At 40.9% G+C, this 19487-nt stretch overlaps 1 protein-coding gene and 1 pseudogene across 1 annotated transcript; both read left to right on the top strand.

Moving 5' to 3' along the window:
* Positions 1-8531: 8531 nt before the first annotated feature.
* LOC141830087 (major pollen allergen Ole e 10-like) lies at positions 8532-9275 on the top strand. The gene is made up of 4 exons (XM_074717569.1): positions 8532-8602; positions 8692-8720; positions 8801-9035; positions 9133-9275. The coding sequence occupies exons 1-4, from the start codon at positions 8542-8544 to the stop codon at positions 9156-9158; spliced, it is 351 nt and encodes a 116-aa protein (XP_074573670.1). The 5' UTR covers positions 8532-8541; the 3' UTR covers positions 9159-9275.
* A 2742-nt stretch (positions 9276-12017) lies between these two features.
* On the top strand, positions 12018-19128 carry LOC141829179 (protein FAR1-RELATED SEQUENCE 5-like; annotated as a pseudogene).
* The last annotated feature ends 359 nt before the right edge of the window (positions 19129-19487 follow it).

Genomic DNA, 19487 nt, shown 5'->3' with positions numbered 1-19487 from the left:
ACAGGATTAGGTCAGCATGAATCTGGTCCGCAATTTGCCTATTGGCATCAAAAGAAGCGCTGGGCAAAACCCTGGCAGCTAGCTCTTCTTGCAGTTGGACAATGCTAGCTGCCATACGGCGATGTCGCTTTTTCATGCGGACAATATGTTAATACATCGCCTTCAGCTCGATATCCACCTATAATTGCCAATAAGAAAGTAATAATTAGTAGTAGAAGGGGTCAGACCAACAGGTGCAGTTCTCATACCTTGATGAAGGATTCAGACATACCCTCACTTAAGTCTTATCAGACCTAAGTGGGGGACGACCTTCTCCTGATACTTGCAGAGACGATCAATGGCATTGTCACCCACCTCACTGAATCGTGGATCTCCCCTAAAAAGATTGAACTCCGCGAAAGAGGCAGCAAGAATTTGAGGGGAGATGGAGGGGGATGACTCTAGAGGAAGGGAGTCCGCAACGAGAGATGTGGTAGGCTCCGGGGATCGAGCTGCCCCTGAGCCCTCAGGAACTGCCCCCACCTCTGGTTCTAGGCTCTCAGGAGGAGGAGGATGCGAAGATATAGAAGGAGTCATTTGGTTTGTGCTTTTCACCCGCTTTCATTTTTTTGAACGGTGGGGCTCGGAAGGCGACCCCGTGGACTTTTTAGAGCGATGCTTTCCTTTGTAAGGACGAAGCCGGGCTGCAGAAGGACCACCCGATCCCTCACCTGCTTGCTGGGAAGAGGCCTTGGCGAACGAAAGAACCGGTCGTGGTTCTTCAGGAGGAGGAAGATTGGACAGTGGCTCAACGTTGGGGGAATAGGAAGAGAAAGGCATGGGAGCCACGGGATGGTAGAGGCGACCTGAGTGGTTGCCCCGGGGGCCTCGGCAGCCTCTTCCTCGGCCCACATGCCCTCTAACGATGCCATTCCACTTAATGACCTTGCTCAGGGATGTGCGATACATGATTTGATCTGCAAAAAGAAGCAAAGTTAGTCAGTAGACTATTGTTGGGATCAGTAACTCAGACTTTCATAAACGATCGTCCAAGGGAGTCACCTTAGGGCTCAGCCTCACCCGATACAAGAGGGTTTCATTGCTAAATTAGCTTATTGACATCAAAATTCATTTCCCACAAGGTCTCAATGGCATTCAAAAAGGCGGATGACAAGCAATATTGCCTAATAGAGGGGAGAGGGGGTAGAGCAAAATCCCAGTTCGCAGACCAAGGGTAGGGATAGGGAGGTCGGACGTAAAAAAAGCACTCTTTCCAGCCTTTGTGCGAGGAAGGAATATGGCCTAAAAATGTACATCCTTATCTGGCCAAAAAGTAGAATGTCCCTGGCTCAGCCTGCTGCAGACCGAACAAAGCAAGAAACAGAGAGGCGCTTAAGGGGATACGATAAAGATTGCAGACAATAACCACCCCACAGATTAGTCGGAAGGAGTTGAGAGTCAGTTGAGAAAGCTAAGATGAAAGAAGGTAGCTAGGTCTTGAAGAAAAGTTGGGATCGGGAATCGGAGTCCCCCTACCAGTTGACCATGAAAACAGGTGAAATAGCCGGGCGGAGGTTCATGAACACATTGCTCAGGTGTCGGAAGAAGCAAAAGGTGGTCAGTCAGAATGTGATAGCGGTCGCGAAGGCTTTGAAATTCGTCAGGGTCAAGTGTAGTCGATTGTGTCTCATACCAAGAGTGATCAAGAGCCATAGGAAATGTTAAGAAAGATTGAAAATGCAAATAGCAAAGACTTACGAGGAAAGTGAAGTAACGACAAATATGGGAAATCAGAAGAAGCGAAAGCTAAGAAAATCGGGCAACGAAAACTCAAATCTTCCGAAAAGACAAGCGTAATTACTTATAGGATAGCCCCTTTTTGTACTCTAGGGCAAAACGTCTCAGAACTTACCAGAAGCATTTTTCAGCCGCTGGATAATGATGGTTATAAATCCATGGCCTGGAGGGGGTCAAACCTCCAACCAATACGATGAGGGCATTCATTATCTCTCCCATGACCTCAGCTATGATCTCAACCATAGTTTGCAAAGCAAGCTCACCATCATCACCATTAAAAATATCATGATGTCAAATGTCTAATCCAATAGTACAGATCCCATAAATGACGTCGCATACCTTCGTCATCATTAGAATGCGACTTATCCCTTTCTCAAAAAAGATTAGACATCTCAGCCATTAAATGTAGTCTCGTAGCTTATGATGACCCACCCTTTTTACTGGTTCAGGGCTCCCGAGGAATACGAACGATCCGATTTTCTAAGTGGGTCGATTGAATAGATCTATCCGGTGATGATTAAATATGAATCCGTCACAAGAACAACATAACGGTTCGGTATCCTGTCTGAGCCCACATAACTTATGATGGAACGACTATTTTCCTAATTGCTCTAGGAGTAGGGAAAATCCCTTCAGAAAATAACTCAGTAAATGCTTTCGAAGAACAGTGAATCAGTTCAGAATATTATATTAGACAGCAAGCAAAAGCAAAAAGATCAATCTGTAATACAAGGCATACCATACAGAGGGATAGGTCGGCTAAAAAAAAGGGGAGAAGGAGAAAGAAGAAGTCCTCTAGCTTCGTCCTTCACCCTCCGCAGAAGAGCTTGAAGAGGTAACCTGAGCCTCTGGTTCTAGGGCACAAACACGAGATTGAGAAGGGTCGGCCCTCTCACCAGTCTTGTTGTGAACCTCAGCTGGTAGTTCATCCCATACTCGCCAAATATCCAAAAATAACTCAGGTCGTTTTTTAGGGTTATCAATTTGGCTCTGGCAAATTGACGTATGGCGCCGTTAAATCTATATTCTAGAATCTTTCTGGAACGCTGCGCCAGCAGATCAAAGAACTCCTGTGAGGATAAAAATGTCTGTTGGTGTTCGACTAAACGAGCTTCTTTGTGAGCCCGGATGTCAGCCAACTTAGACTTAACGACCTCCAAGGCGCTATGGGATGCCTCTAATGCAGGGGTCAGCCGAGCTTCGCAGGTCCGAACCTCAAGCAGTTGCTGATTCAGCATCTCATTCTCTTGCTGAAGTTGGACTACAGTGGATAACAGGATATAAGGGTAGAGCCCCAGAAGCACCTAGGGTATAATCCGTCTCATGATGAATCCCGTGGACCTCCTTCCCAGGAAGATGAATTTGGCGATTTTCAACCCTCGCCCTTTCCAGCTCCTTCTCTAATTCACAAATCCGGGACGAAAGGCCTTGAGCCTCTAAACGCCACTCTTTTGCCTTGGCCTCAATCTTTTTCAGGAGTTCCTGGGAAGATGCCAGCTCGGCTCGAACCCTATCAGTACTTTCGGGGGGCCCGATGGTGGCTGAAGTCCTTTGCGACATTTGGTTGCGAAGATGAGTCACTTGGCTTTCCAAGCTGGCGTTGCGCTTCTCCATCCGAACCAAATGTCGGTGAAGGACTTTTTGCTGCATTGCCGCCTATAACCAAAAAAGTTTGTTATGAGGACAAAAGGGAATCAGACATTACCCTACAACCAACCTTCACTTGTGTCTCACATAAGATTTAGCTCAGATCCATTACGCTGAGCTGAGGAAGCACGTTCTCTTGATATGCGAGTAAGTGTGTCGTTGAGCTCCCAAGCAGTTCCCCGAGGCTCTCATTACTGCTAAACCAACATAGTGAAATGCTTCTTGGTAGCAAGCGAGGCATACTATTCAAAATCAATAGCAAATCGTACCTCGGAGGCGCAACAATATCCTCCCTCATTCTAGGGTTGCCCGAACCCTCACCCACCTTCTCCTTGCCTTTGTCTAGTGCAGGGGAAGGAACCCCGTGGGAAGTGGAAGGGCCTTCAACATGCTGGCGTTTCCTGGGTGGTTCAGATATGACTAGCGCGCTTGAAGGAGCACCCTGGGACCGTACGGCTCCCTCTGCGGAATGAGGTTGTGAGGGGTCAGCTATCCTCAATGGCCTCGAAGTTGGGCAGGGTGGTTGTTGGCTCCACTCAGACCCCTTGCCTTTGGGTCGGCAAGAGGTGGTAGGGGTCGGCTGGGCGGATGGTAGGGCCTCATCATCCTGTAAAACATCCCCTTCAACCCAAAGACCCGTGCGAGAGGCTCTGTCCCACTTCAGAACTTTATTTATTGAGGCTTCTAGCATGAACTGACCTATGGTAGCACGCGCGGTTACTCAAACAAGATAGGCAACATTACAGGGTACACAGAAGCTTACTTAGTTTTCCCTCTAAGGGCGTAACAATTGAGCTCAAGCCTGCCCTGTACATCAATGCCTCATTATTCACCAGATCATTGACATTAAATTTTAGGCCTTCTAGAAGTGCTGTCATTTTTCGAAAAATGCGAGACGACCTATACTGACCTAGTGATGGCAAGGGAGGCAATTTTGAAGATCAATAGGTTGGTTAGACATAAGGAGTTGGGGGACGAATATAAAAGAATTGCTCCTTCCATTCCTTATCCACATCAAGGTACTTATCCATAAAGGCATATCGCTGCCGAGCTGAAAAATAAAACACCCCGTGCTCAACCTTTTTCAGGCAAAATAGGGCATTAAATAGGGACACGTCTAAGGGGATCTGATACAGGTGAAACAAAATGATGGTACCGCATATTAGGCGGAAGGAGTTGGGGGTAAGCTGACATATGTTTATATGATAAAAGATAGCCAATTCATGAAAAAAATGGAGGAAGAGGAAATCTGAGCCCTCCTTTCATTTGACCTAGGAAGCAAGTAATATGTCCTGGACGCGGCCTATGGGGCAATGATCAGGCAGTGGTATGTATATGGAATGATCAGTGAGGATATGATATTGAAGGCGAAGGTGCTCGGCGTCACCTCTTTCATGACCCGAGCTCTGAAGCTCATACCAGAATGAAGGAGCAGCCATCAATAAAAGCAAGGGGGGGGGGGGGAATCATCGAAGAGCAGGAGGAAAATAAGACAAAAGAGTCGAAAAAAATTAAAATCACGACGGTAGTTGTGATGACGCTCCCCTCCCCTTATATATACTAGTATCATTAAAGAGACGTGGCGGTATAGCGAACCATTCGATTAAGGTCATCACTTTTCCACAGCGAGATCTTTGCCACACGACCAATCAATCTTATTGGGTTAACCTCTCTCCGCCTTTTCATCTCACATTTAATGTGTACCGTGGATGCGGATCAAATGTCTTATCCGTCTCCCAAAAAATCTGACATTCCCTGACAAGTAGCGTCATCTTAGACTATACGGATATCACATCTTGCCGACTTCCTTAACGCGGAGATACGTTCCTTGGATTCAACGACTATTGCAAATGGGGACACATTAAAATAAAGTTCCATTATGGATCGATAGGCATTGATCGAACCCTGATAAAATCATCCGGCCCCTCATCACTAAGTCTCTGGGAACTCACCAGAAATGAAATAAGTAATGTCCCATCGGACATTTAACTTGGTCTAGTCAGTCTGCTAAAACACCTCCTTCGACTAGACTCGCTAGGGAGGCATGTGATACGGCGAACACTCAGTGGTCCTACGTGGCGATAAAAGTCCCGATTAAGTCAAGAATAGATATAACGTGGAAAAGCAAGGTCAAAGGCCTAGTCCTAGTTGACCAAGACATTTGGTCAATCCCACCCTTACTAACTTAACTTGGCCTTCAGATTCTGACTCGTTAGGGTCCAATCAGATCAAATCACCCTGTCCCCCAAGGGCTCAGCTCCCTATACCGGCTCAGCATCGCCGCTGCCCAAGGGCTCAGCTCCCTATACCGGCTCAGCATCCCCGCTGCCTAGGGGCTCAGGATCATATTGGCTCAACAATCCCGAGGGCTCAACTCCCTTTTCGGTTCAGTAATCTTGAGGCTCAAGGGTTCATCCCCATACTGCTTCGGTTAGATCAAACTACCCTGTCCCCCAAGGGCTCAGCTCCTTTTCTGGTTCAGCAGCCTCGACGCCCAAGGGTTCAACTCCCTATACCGGCTCAGCATCCCCATTGGCCAAGGGCTCAGCTCCCTATACCGGCTCAGCATCCCCGCTACCTAGGGGCTCAGGATTATATTGGCTCAACAATCCCGAGGGCTCAGCTCCCTTTCCAGTTTAGCAATCCTGAGTCTCATGGGTTCATTCCCATACTGCTTCGGTTAGATCAAACTACCCTGTCCCCCAAGGGCTCAGCTCCTTTTCCGGTTCAGCAACCTCGACGCCCAAGGGCTCAGCTCCCTGTCCGGTTCAACAGTTTTGATGCACGAGAGCTCATCTTCAATTCTGCTGCTCAGCAATCCTGTTGTTCAAGGGCCCAGTCTTATACCAGCTCCCCATCCTTACTACTCAAGGGTTCAGGATTATATTGGCTTGGCAACTCTAGTTTCCAAGGGTTTAGCTCTTCTTTCGGCTCAACAGTTTTGTTTCTTAAGGGATCAACCTCTGCTCTAACTAGTTCGCCCAACCATGACCGGCCACTCCCTTAGCTCAGCCACCTCACCCCTTTAGGGTTCGGTTACCTAATCGACCCCTGAGTTGGCTCAGGTTTCTTTACTTGCAGACACAACCCCCCTCTAACCATCTCCGGTGCTAGACAACAATAACACGTGCAATCCGGATTAGAAAGGCAAGGACACTTATTAGGTTATCAGGACTGGTACCCTAGATCCTCACCTGCTTCTCTTCACAGTGAAAAGGTAAGAATAATTCGCATGACTAAAACAGAAAGTTGTTACGAGGTGGCAGGTCTTGTCTCCTAGATACCATCTTATACGAACATCTGTCAGTAATTTGCAGAGTTGGCCTGCCTAATGTCCGACATTGGCTCACCTTGAATGAAATACACGGCTCCCTCCATGTGAGTATAAAAACTCCCCTTCAGGTATGAAAGCTCTTTCTCTAGACTTTAGCAACCACTATTATTCATTCTTCTTCTCTCGAATACTTACTAACTTGAGCATCGGAGTAGTCTGCCAAGAATCCCCGGCACCCATCTAACCCTCCATTCAGTCCTTATTTGCAGATCTCATCTCGCGAGAAGGCAGAGGATGGTTGAGGTGGCATAATATTGACTGGTGTCTTAACCGTCGCTGAGATCTAGCCGGAACACCTGGAAAACTAAACGAGGTGTTACTAAAATTAACTTTGACCATTAACAGTCAAGCAAATAGAATGGCTTTTTACCAAACCACACAACTAGATTTTAAGATTTCTCATTTCACATATTTAACTTTCATAATACTCAAATCTTATAGTGTATTTATAAAATACCTCTTCTCTTTCTCTTAATCCATCAGTTAGATATACCTAGAGAACTTTGAATCATTTTAAAATAAAATTAATATTTTCTTGGAAACCTCTTTAATGTATCCATGCTCTTAGATTGAATTCGATAGTATAAATTGAGAATAGTAAATTTTCAAACATATAAATTCTCAATAAAATTTATCACGAGCTCATTATAAGGCCTAAAACAATGATATCTACTAATCAACACTATCAATGGATTCGTAGGGCCCTACTGGTTTAATAAATATCAAATTTTTAAATTTTTGAATAGTATAAGTCCATCAATCAATTTCATCTAAAACTGACTGATAGACCTAGAGAACTCTGGATCATTTCAAACAAAAATCAATTATGTATTTTTAAAAACCTCCTTAATGTATTTATGCCTCATATCTGAATTTGATATTAAGGAGGTTTTTAATAATATATTGATTTTGATTTGAATCAATTCAGAGTTCTCTAGGTCCATCACGACGAAACTGATTAATGAATCTAGAGAGAAAAAGAACGGGTATTTTGGAAATACGCTATGTGATTTGGATATTATAAAAGTTAGGTACGTGAAATGAGAAATCTTAAAATTTGACTACTGATTTAGTAAAATGCCGCAAATAGAATGCCATAAATTTATGATGCTCGAATACCTTTTGTTAACTTGAAGTAGATCTATTTAATTAACCCCTCGAATGCTCTTGATTGATTATACTATTGTTCTCAAATAATATATTAAATGCAAGATCAAAGATATATATTCTAGAGAAACATTATCAATAAGGAGTTGAACCCCAAATTTACTTGTATAAATAAAACTTTTACAATTCTCTTAATCCCAAACCCAATGGACTAGCAATTGATATTCATCACATGCGCCATAATTAAAATATTCATCAGATGCACCGCAATCAAAATATTCTTTTATTGGACATCACATAGCAAGCCATTAACTATCCATCAATTTGTTGGTTTTCTTATAGTGAATCCTTTTATTATGAATCTTCCATATGTTTAGATGGCTACAGAATTACGATGCATGATGCAATTCTTTACTAAACTAGAATATTTTTAAGTTGGCAATGTGACTGAATTATCATTGTGAAATATAAAGTAGTAATTAGCAAAATTAGTAATAATTCTAAAAAATTCATTTTATCCTTCAGTTCATCATTTATTGAAATTTACAATTCATCAACTATAGTGGGTAAAGGCCTTCTTAATTACCTGCCGACAATTCACCGAATCCTAATAATCATAAATGAAATGTTGCTTTCTGCTGCTGCTACTGCTACTGCGGGTCTCAGAGCTCAAAGCAATGGCCAGAAAAATGCTCTCCCTACCGCACCTCCCCTTTGTGTTGCTCCTCGTCTTCTCAGGTTAACTCTACATCCCCTGCATCTACGCTCGCTAAATCTTAGAATTTTTCTTTTTCCTGATCTCTAATTCTGAACTTGTGATATGACAGCCGAGACACTGATCCGTGTGCAAGCCCAGGTAAGTGCCATGCACTTGCTAGATCCTGCATTTGCTAGATCACAGGGGGGAAAGGAGGCATGACTTCAATTTTGTTGCAGAAAACTTGGTGCGTGGCGAGGCCTTCCTCTGACGAGGCGACTCTGCTTGCGAACATCAACTACGCTTGCTCTCAAGTGGACTGCAGCGGGCTGCAGAGAGGCAGGCCCTGCTTTTTCCCGGACAGCCTCATCTCCCATGCTTCCGTCGCCATGAATCTGTACTACCAGTCCAGGGGAAGGAACCCGTGGAATTGCTTTTTCAAGAACTCTGCTCTTGTTGTCGCCACTGATCCAAGTAATGATCGGTCAATGTCAAAATCATACCCACATGATTTCTCTTCTGCTTTTAATCATTCACATTGATATTCCCCTTTCTCACATTAATCGTTCAGGTTATGGTAGCTGCATTTATGCCTGATGATGAATGAGGACTGTAGCAGCCGCTTCGATGATTTGCTTTCAGCATTAGCCTGATGGGACTGAATTCTTGTTGTTTTGTGTTGAAGAACTCCATGTGAACTTGCGTCTAGTTTCCAGATATTATCTCTGTTTTCTTTTTCATGTTTTTGAGCTGAGAAGATTTAGTGTCATCTGTGCTTATTTTTGCATTCACTCTTCGGATCTGATGAACTATACTTTCCTCTCTTTTTTTCTCCTTTATTAAAAGTTTAAGTGGCGGCGAAAATGAAAAACTTAGTAAAACACGGGATCGAAGTAGCGTGGAGGAGAGATCATCAATCTTTTGACGACGTTGGTTGGTGCCGGGACATGCAGAGATTCCCTGCAAGAGTTGCAGCTTTTTTTTTTGTTTTTTTTGATGGAATAAAGATGAGCGCAGGGTGTGGACCTCCCATTGAGCTGCCATTCCGCATTGAGCTGCCATTCCGCTTCAGATATTGAATGAAACGGAAGCATGGCAGAAACAGAGAGGCGTGAGGTGTGACTTGTGAGTAGAAAAAATTGGGTACAAGTGAGAATGGCATTTTAACTTATGTAAAAAAAAAAAAAAAGTCTGAGTCAAAATGAGATTTTACTATGTTATTTATTTTTAAAATATATTTATTTTATTTAATATTATTATAATGATTAATTATTACAGCGACAATAACTAAGTTTAAGCCCATTTATATATATTTAAAATGATTTTGATTAAATTTATAAAAACTAGTTTAATATAATATTATTTTATATATATTAATTTTGATTAAAATGAAATTATTGATTTGCCCATGAAAGTGACAGATATTCTGAATATCCCTATTGGCTGCAATGACATACGCTCACAAACTAGATTTTTCAGTTTTACATTTTGTTTTCGATTTAAAAATTAACTTATGATTTATCCCGTGGGCACAAGATTATACGGTGAAAATTATAAATTGATTCTATGTTTAACTTCGAAACATTCTAATTTTTAAAATAAATATTTAATATAAAAAAAATGATAAATCTTAGTTAGTCTCATGGACTCAATCCCTGAGGTGGCCGGATAAACATTTAATATAAAACTATATAAAGGCGTATACGATGGGGTCATCAAATGTGTAAATGAGCGGTAACACTTTTAATCTCCATTTGAATCAACTTCAATTCATTTGCGGTTTACCTTCCACTTAATTAAAAGAGCTCAACGGGTCATTAGTGAGTCATACAACACAATTCATATAACTACATGGTGAAGATAGTTCACAAGGCAAGCATGCCACGTTTAACAAACTAAATACAAATTACATACTAATTATTTTTAATCATATAAAAACTTAAAATATAATGCATGTGGTGTGTATATATATATATATATATATATATATATATATATATATATATAGGATTGTTATCCTGAGCGCCTGTTCATGAGCGACTCGTGAGCGACACCTACGTGGCAACGCTGACGTGGCTGGGAATTCTCTCCGCGCGTGTGGGGCGAAAAATTAAAACCCAAAACCTTTTCTCGCGATTCCGCTTCGTCCTCTCCCTCTGCTCGTCGCGCTCTTCTCCTCTCTGCTCACCACGCACTCTTCTCCTCTGTGCTTCCTCCTCTCCCACGCACTCTTCTCCCTCTGCTCGCCGCCAGCCACGCACTCTTCACTCGCCGCTAGCCATGCACGCTTCGCTCGCCGCCGTGCCCTCTTCTCCCTCTGCTCGCCGCCAGCCACGCCCTCTGCTGCATCGCCGTCGTGCCCTCTTCTCCCTCTGCTGCTCGTCGCCGCTCGGGAACCCTAATTCTTGCTCGCCACCGCGCCCTCGCTCGCCGCCAGCCACCAGCGCCCTCTGCCCCATCGCGGATCCCGTTAGGGTTTGTGATGCTCTAAAACATCGTGTTCTTCCTCTCTGAAACATAGATCTTTCTTTGATTGGCATCACAAACCAAAGTTCTTAGCTTCAGTTTATATGTGAAAATTGCCATGGTAAATTTTAGAGCATCAACCTAATGACAGCACAAACACAGTTCAAAATTTCACATTACTTCCACACCTAGAAGCCTAGGACGTTTGCTTTCATTGATCTCACTCAATTTGAAAAATAAGATTGTTTTCAGTTAAAGATTACTATGATTCTTTAAGGCACCTACAGATTTTCTAAATGACATTTTGTAAGAAATTTGAACACTAGCTGGGAACTAGCATGCATACATTTTGCAAGCATTTTATTTGTCTACTAACAGCTTGAAAATCATAAATGTACTGTATGTTCGTGAAGAACTTTGATATTTCATTCAATAAAGATGATCTTGAATAATGTTCATGTACAAATTTTAGTTCAACTTGAGCTTGATAAGATTTTTAATAAACTAGCCCGATAAATAAATAAACTTGAATGTTTACTCTCGTAACCATCAACACTTATTTGCACCATCAGTTTATCATCACACAACACACCAATCTATAGAGCTATAGTTATAGAGCTATATTATTTATGTGATATATCGGTCTTAAACATTTTTTATGGTTAGTTTAATAGAGATGCAGCTGCTTTAAGGGTTAGTTTAATACAATTTCCTATGGTTAGTTTAATACAGATGCAACTATTTCTATGGTTAGTTTAATATAGTTTCCAATAGTTAGTTTAATACAGATGCAACTGCTTTAAAGGTTAGTTTAATACAGATGCAACTGCTTGAACATTACTACATATATTAGGGAACTAGGTTTTTCTAAGTTTTTTAATACAGTTTGCTATGGTTATTTTTGTTTATGACTATTTGATTTAGAATATTTTTATTGCTATATGGTGATATGCAGATTTTCACTTCATCTTAAATTGACATTCCCCAATAATGGAAGAAATTGGCAATGATGATCATCTATATATTTCCCAAGTTATAGATGATCGAAAACCAAAAATTGGGATGGAATTCACATCATCAGTAGAGGAGACATTTTCGTGCTATAACCAATATGCACGAGAAGCCGGATTTAGTGCAAGGATAAGCAATAGCAAGAAAAATAAGATGACAAATGAAATTGTTTGGAAAATATTTGTATGTTTTAAACAAGGACATACTGATGATCAACGGAATAAACAGACAAAATGTGATCAACAGAGAAGGGAAAGAGCACGTGACAAAATTAGAACGGGATGTAAGTCAAAGATCTCAATTGTAAAAAATCAAACTGGATCTAATTGGGTTGTTACTAACTTTGTGGAAAGTCATAATCATCCACTCTCGACCCCTTCAAAGGTGCATTTACTACGCTCACATCGTAATGTTTCGGCAGCGAAAAAAGCATTGACTCAACAATTTTCAGAGGCCAATGTACCAACTTGTCAACAAATGCATTGTTGGTGCAAGATGCACTAAGATCTTGCCTAGAGTTTCGATGTTTGACAATACACCTAAGTCGGTCAGTTTGACCAAGGGTTGATCCAAACAGGACTTGATGTTTGGATGTGTGGAAGTGAGTGAGAAGACCTAGTCGGTTAGACTAGGTAGTGGAGTCCTGATCTGGACGATCGGGCAAGGGAAGTCCTGGTGAGTGAAGCTGGGCAAAGGAAAGTCCTAGTTGTAGGCTAGGCAAAGGGAAGTCCTGATTTGGAGGATCAGGCGGAAGTCTTGGCAGAGTCAAGTGCACCAGGTGAAGTTTGGGCTGGTCTAGGTGACCGAGTCGCAGCAGAAGTCTGGGCTGGTCTAGGTGACCGAGTCACAGCAGAAGTCTGGGCTGGTCTAGGTGACCGAGTCGCAGCAGAAGTCTGGGTTGGTTAGAGAGAACCGAACCGTAGCAAAAATTCTGGGGGGCGAGGACAGAGCCGAGCACAAGTCCAACAAGTCTGGAGGACTTGGTTGGCATGAATTCTCCAGAATGGAGTGGGTTAGACTAACCTAAGATTTCGGTAGAAATCTGAAGTTAGACGCACTAGGTAAGACTTTAGGTTGTTTTGCTTGCTTGTTTGTATGCTTGTCTTGCAGGAACCAGGAGCTGGAAGCAAGAGGGAAAAGCAGAGGTGAAGCAAGCAAAGTCAACGCAAAGTCAAGCTCAAAGTCAACTCTGGTCAAACTTGAGTTGAGTCGACTCAGAAGGAGACTTGAGTCGACTCGGTACTGGAGTCGACTCAGATAAGGTTTTGAGTTGACTCAGGCTAACGCAGAGTCAAGACTTATCGCCGCTGACGCCACCGCGACTGGAGTCGACCCAGAAGTCAATCGGAGTCGACTCAGACAGGATAACGGGCGGAAGTGATAGAAGTTGATCTGCCACGTCAGTTGGAGTCGACCCAGATGGGCATCTGAGTCAACTCAGGACCAGTATATAAGGAGGCTTCGAACAGCAGCTGTGCACAACAATTCCATACGACCTCCTTTCCGACTAGTGGTGCTTTGGAACGCGAACGAGGCCAGACGCTTGCGACCGGGGAAGATCCAGGAGGAGTGCGGGGCGCTCAGGACTTCCAGATCGGCGGCACTTGTTTGGTTAATCCTTTCTTACTTGTCTTTTCTGTATTCATTCTTTACGGACTGTAAGACGGGTTTCTCCGCCTCCGAACGACGTTCGAAAAGGAGACCACTAGTGGACGGGCGCCTCCCGAATTAGGCCTTGGACGTACTAACCCTGGGGGGTTAGGAACCAAGTAAATCTGCGGGTCCTTGTGTTTTGTTTCTAATTCCGCTTCTTAGTTTTTGTTAGTAAAACGAAAGAAAAGAAAAAGCGACACGTGCTATTCACCCCCCCTCTAGCGCGTACATCGATTCTACATGCAATTGTTGGAAATAGAGTATGGAGGACCTGAGCTAGTAGGTTGTACAGAAAGGGATATTAGAAATTTTGAGAAAGAGCTAAGGGATGAAGAAAAAGGTATAGATCCAGAAACATTAATTGAGTTATTTGCATCTGAAAAAGAAAAGAATTCTGGTTTTTTCTATGAATATGAGATTGATTCACATAACAGACTTAATAGGTATTTTTGGGTGGATCATATATCAAAGAGGGCATATAGTGTATTTGGTGATGTAGTTGTATTTGATACAACATATAATACCAACAAATATGGATTGATTTTTGCACCATTTGTAGGAGTTAATCATCATCATCAAACAACTTTTTTTTGTTGTGGTTTTTTAAGTGATGAGAAAGTTGATTCTTTTGTTTGGCTGTTTAACAAGTTTATTGAAGTCATGCCTACAGGTGCACCTAAAGTTATCATCACAGATCAGGATCCTTCTATGACAAAGGCAATTACATAAGTTGTCTCTCAGACAATCCATCGATATTGTTTATGGCACATACTGAATAAATTCCCAGAGAAATTAAATCCTTTGACTTTCCATGACAACTATCAAAGCATACAGAATGTCATTCTACAACGCCGGATGAATTTGAGAAATCATGGGAAGAGGTTATCAAGTGTGCTAATTTGGAAAAAAATGATTGGTTATGTTTGATGTATGAATTACGACAAAAGTGGGTGCCAGCATATTTTAATCATGTTTTTTGTGCTGGAATGTCAAGTAGTCAAAGATCTGAAAGCTCGCATGCATTTTTCAAGAAGTATATCTCAAAAAAGAACTCATTGATGGATTTTATTACTCGTTTCAATAGGGCACTAAGACACCAAAGACACAATGAGTTAATTGCTGATCATATTGATATGAATGAGCATCCTAAGATTAAGACAAACTGGCCAATGGAAACTCAAATGGTAAAGTTGTATAAAAAAAATGGATGGAATTTCAAAGTGAAATGAGTGAAAGTCATGGTTATTATGTGAAACAGATATCTATAGAAGTTGATTTTATAGTTTACCATGTGATGAATTTTCAAAGTTGTTCTTCCTCCAAACCAAGGGTTCTCATACATGACAACCATAGAGATTACATATCATGTAGTTGTAAGAAATTTGAGTTTGATGGCATTCTGTGCAGGAATATGTTAGCTTTTTTCCGTATCAACCAAGTGTTTCAATTGCCTGATATGTATATACTCAAACGTTGGACACAACATGCAAAGGTTGGAGCAATATATGAGTTGGGAGAGCAAAATTTCATCGATGATCCAAAAAATTTATTGATGTCAAGGCACTCAAAGTTATCCTCTAAAGCGTCAGTGTTAATTGATGATGCATCTTTGACTGATGAGGGAACAAATTTCTTAGATGAACAATTCGATTGGATCAATAAAAAAAATTCAAGAGATGAATATTGGTAAAAAATGTGACAATGGAAGTCAAAGGAATAAATCCATTGATGAGACTCCTATTATTAGTGATCCTTCTTTAGTAAGAAAAGGCAACCTCAAAGTCCCGGTTATGTCATGGATGTGGGCATCGAGGTGTGTCACATGACAAGCGCAACTGTCCACTTTTACAGCAAGGGTATGTGTCGATTAATTCTGTATTTATATAATTTTATTTATAAATCAATTTATTTTATTAAATATTATAAATATAATAATGTGTTTCTGATTGCTAGATCAATTATAGATAATCATAATATCAACGATGACAACACATATGATGAAGAATTACCATCTATGGTTGGTACTAATGATGAGCTAGGGTTTCTTGCATTTTAATCGATTCAATTTTTGGGTTTTTACATGAAAATAATTATTTAACGAATCGATTTGATTGTATTTGTGCTATACTACATGATTTGAGGCTCGATTATAATTTTCATGATTTAATGGTGAATTTTTGCTTTAATTGAGTTTAATTGATTGTAGGGCTCAAATCGGACCCAACTCGAGCTCAACCGCGGTCAAATCGAGCCAAATTTGCCCAAATTGATCAAGCTCACATGGAGGACATGACCTAGCTCAAGCCTGATCGAGATCCCTGAATTTTTCACAACCCCTAGGCTACCCTAAACCCCAGATCAAAGTTGCATCATCAGATCAGAAATGGACGGCTCAGATCATTTGATTAATCAGAAGGATATAAGCCGAATTTTGAGAAGTGAACAGTGGCCGCTACTGTGCTTCGTTCATGACGCGCCTCCTCTGCTCGGGAGCGTAACAGCATGAGTGTCCCCATCCTCCCAAACTTCTTCCGTTGCCATCCTTGATCCTTGAAGAGTCCAACGCCGACCGATTGGGTATATTCCGGCAGCTGGAAGGCGCTCGACGGCGAGGGTTTCGACGGCGGCGTACATCACTGTTTCGGCTGGTTCCGGCGTTCTGCTACATAATCCGAGCCCGCGCTTCGTGGAGGGGTTCTCCTAGGATCGTGGAGCTTCCTTGTATCAACAGCAGCATCATCGGAGCAAAGAGGAAGCAAGGAATCCAGTTTTCCATCTGAACAGCCACTGCACAGCTTCTATCGAGGCCGGAGAGGGTTTTTCTAGTTTTTTTTTAGATGTTGGGCAGTGAGTAAACGGTCAAGAGACCGACGTGAAGACTCCTGATTGATCAGAGAAGCTGATTTGACACCCAGCTGAGGAACAATTGGAAAAAGGGAAGGCTGGATGTTACTGCATTTCTGTTTCTGTCAATGTTTCTGATTTCATTTCTGATTTCTGATTTGTATCTGTTTAACTTCAAATTTGATGTTGTGTTCGAATCAAACTCCATTAATTTAGTTATTAATTAGTGTTTAGTCTTGGTTTGGATTCAGATTTACTATAGCTTAGCTCAAACTCTTCTTGCCATCGAATCTGATATCTGAATTTAGGTTTGGCACTGTTTCGCGCCAATCTGAGCTCAATGGTATCAGGGTTGATGTTTGTTAGTTTAAGCATTTGTTTGTGTTAGTTAATTGTAGCTGATAGGTCAGTTCGCATCATTGTTTAGCAAGCTAGAATTGTTTCCTCTCAATTGTTAGTTTAGCCTAGTTTCATTTCAAGTTTAGTTGTTTACTTAATTACTTTGATGATGTTCATTTAGCTTGCATTAGAGTTAGCTTGCTTTAGGTTTCATTTTTAACATTTTCATTTAGTTGCTGATTTTAATGTACATTTTCATTTGAAAAACACCAAAACCCCCATTTTATATGTGAAAACCCCAAAAAGAGCGACACACCCAAGCTCAATTTAAGCAATTGTCTACTAGTTCTTGGAAAAATACGACTCGAGGCCCCTATACTTGATTTGCTTGTATTTATCGTGGGTTTTTGATAAATTTATAAATTCTAATTTGCAACGCTACTCGTGACACATATCAAATCTAGGGTTGTCAACTAACAAAGTTTCATTTTATATAATTATAGTGGTTGATTGATTGAGAAATTAAAGTTAATACTTCTCTTTATTGTTGTAGGTTCTAACAACATGCTTTAGGATTCAATTTTGAAAGGATTTGAAGGATTTTTGTCATCATCAAAGAGTACTTCAAATTATGTTGTTGATGCAAGTGAGACTTCAATTTTTACATTTTACTATTTTTGATGCAAGTGAGACTTTATGTTGTTGTTGTTGGCTTATTGCCCTTTGTTAAAGATTTTCATATTCTTAAAACTATTGGCATTTCTCATGGACAATAATGATTGAGCTGTCAGGTATTTGATCAAATGAGGAAGCAGGAAGTGATGCGCTTAGAGGATGTAGCTGCCGAGAAAGTCCACCATGTTGTGTGCTTGCAAGATTTGACATGTTGTGTTTAGATGATTCATTGGCAATGTGTATTGTGCAATTTATGTCCTGCTAAACAGAAACTTTTATCAATGTGTGTTGTTCAATTCATGTCCTGCTAAACAGAGCTCTATCAAACCAAGGGTTGATTATTATTCATCTTGTTACTTTTCATTGCTTACTGCATCCATCAGAGTAGTAGCCCTTGGCAGTATGACTTGCTCTAATGGTTCTGATAGTTTCTTATTTTCTTAGTTGCAAATAGCTTTTACAATCAAGGAATTGGGTAGAACACGGATGGAAGTAAATGTCAAGGTTAGGTGTAAATTGATACTTTGCCTATGATCTCCAGTTTACTAATGTGTTTCTTTACCATGATATTCAGGTTAAGAGTGTCTTTGGGGCCAAAATGTTCGAGGAAAGTTTCCAAGTAACAAGTGGTTGAGCCAAGTATAATGCTTACATAGATTGTTTAGTGTGGTCATTTTTTGTTTCAGCATCTTGTGCAATTTGCATAGATTGTTTCAGCATCTTGTTTAGTATATAATGCTTCCATAGATTGTTGGTATAACTTACTGAACTGAAAGTTGGTCTGCATTTTAGATTTGTTCGTTAGTATGAAATAGGGGTTGCTAAATCTTTCCTTTCTAAAATGTTTCAGCTATATGTAAGATCATTTCCCCTATTAATGCTTTTGTTCCTGCTGGTGCTGTCTTGCTGAGTGGGTTGCAGATGACAAGGCCACATTTTTCATGAGTGGAAGGTTAGCTGCATAACAGCAATTTGAACTTTGGTTTTTTTATTTTGCATGTATGCTACCATACTAACAATTGGTGGTTCTAGAAAGTATACTTTTCGGGAGTTTGAAAAGATGGCAAACAAGTGTCCAGTAAGTGCCCTTTGTGTGCAACCAGTGTTTCCATATGCTTTTTGTCTTCATCACTATTTTATGGTTTGCTGAAGTGCCCTTTGTGTGCAACCAGTGTTTCCATATGCAAGTTTTTTTTTACACTATAGTTGTTGTTCACAAATGTCAGTTCATTTTCCATCTCAGGTCTTCAGTCCATTGGTTGAGAAATGCAAGAAGTATGGTCGAGCAATGGGAATTGGGACATATCATGCGAATTGTTCATCTTGTTGTTTGATAGGTTAGGTTAAACTAAGACTTCGATGATACTAGAGTGAATTTTGTAACTTGTAATTGTTTTCTATTTCTCATTCTGCTCCTCTATTTGACAGAGATGATCTTGTGATTACTGCTGGGAGCAATGTTAGTTCTCTTTTAGTTGATGGGCTTGGAGATGGTATACTACTTGAGGCTCCTGATCAGGAGTTTGAGTTCCTAAGGGGCAATGAATTGCTTGAGGAGGAACAAATCTTACAAATGTAAAACGAAGCAGCTTAAGGTTTTCAGATCTTTAGAAAATGTGTGTTAATGTGTGTTTAATGTGTGTGTATAACTTGTTCTAAACTAAACACCCTGTAAAGTGTGATAAAAGTATGTATAACTTTTAGTTATGTTGTTATTGAAATATATAATCTTTAGTTATGTTGTTGTTGAAATATATTATTGTTATGTTGTTGTTGAAATATATCATCTTAGCACTATCTATATATTTTGTCATAAACGTATCAAATGAAACTTAAACTTGTTCATAAATTGACATATTTGATCTAAACTTAAAGCTCACAAAATTGAGTGTGTCATGTCAGTCGACTGAACCGAAATGGATTCGACGTTAACTCTTT

The sequence above is a fragment of the Curcuma longa genome, chromosome 5, assembly GCF_044706935.1.
Source record: "Curcuma longa cultivar G26 ecotype Majalengka, Jawa Barat chromosome 5, ITB_CL_G26_1.1, whole genome shotgun sequence".
Taxonomy (NCBI): domain Eukaryota; kingdom Viridiplantae; phylum Streptophyta; class Magnoliopsida; order Zingiberales; family Zingiberaceae; genus Curcuma; species Curcuma longa.
This window is presented reverse-complemented; position numbering and strand designations above follow the sequence as displayed.

Excerpts from the sequence above, each read along its gene's own strand:
- LOC141830087 (XM_074717569.1), top strand. The coding sequence starts at position 8,542 with ATGGCCAGAAAAATGCTCTCCCTACCGCACCTCCCCTTTGTGTTGCTC. Across the intron at positions 8,603-8,691 it reads GTTGCTCCTCGTCTTCTCAG|CCGAGACACTGATCCGTGTG; the intron begins GTTAACTCTACA and ends GTGATATGACAG. Across the intron at positions 9,036-9,132 it reads TGTTGTCGCCACTGATCCAA|GTTATGGTAGCTGCATTTAT; the intron begins GTAATGATCGGT and ends TTAATCGTTCAG.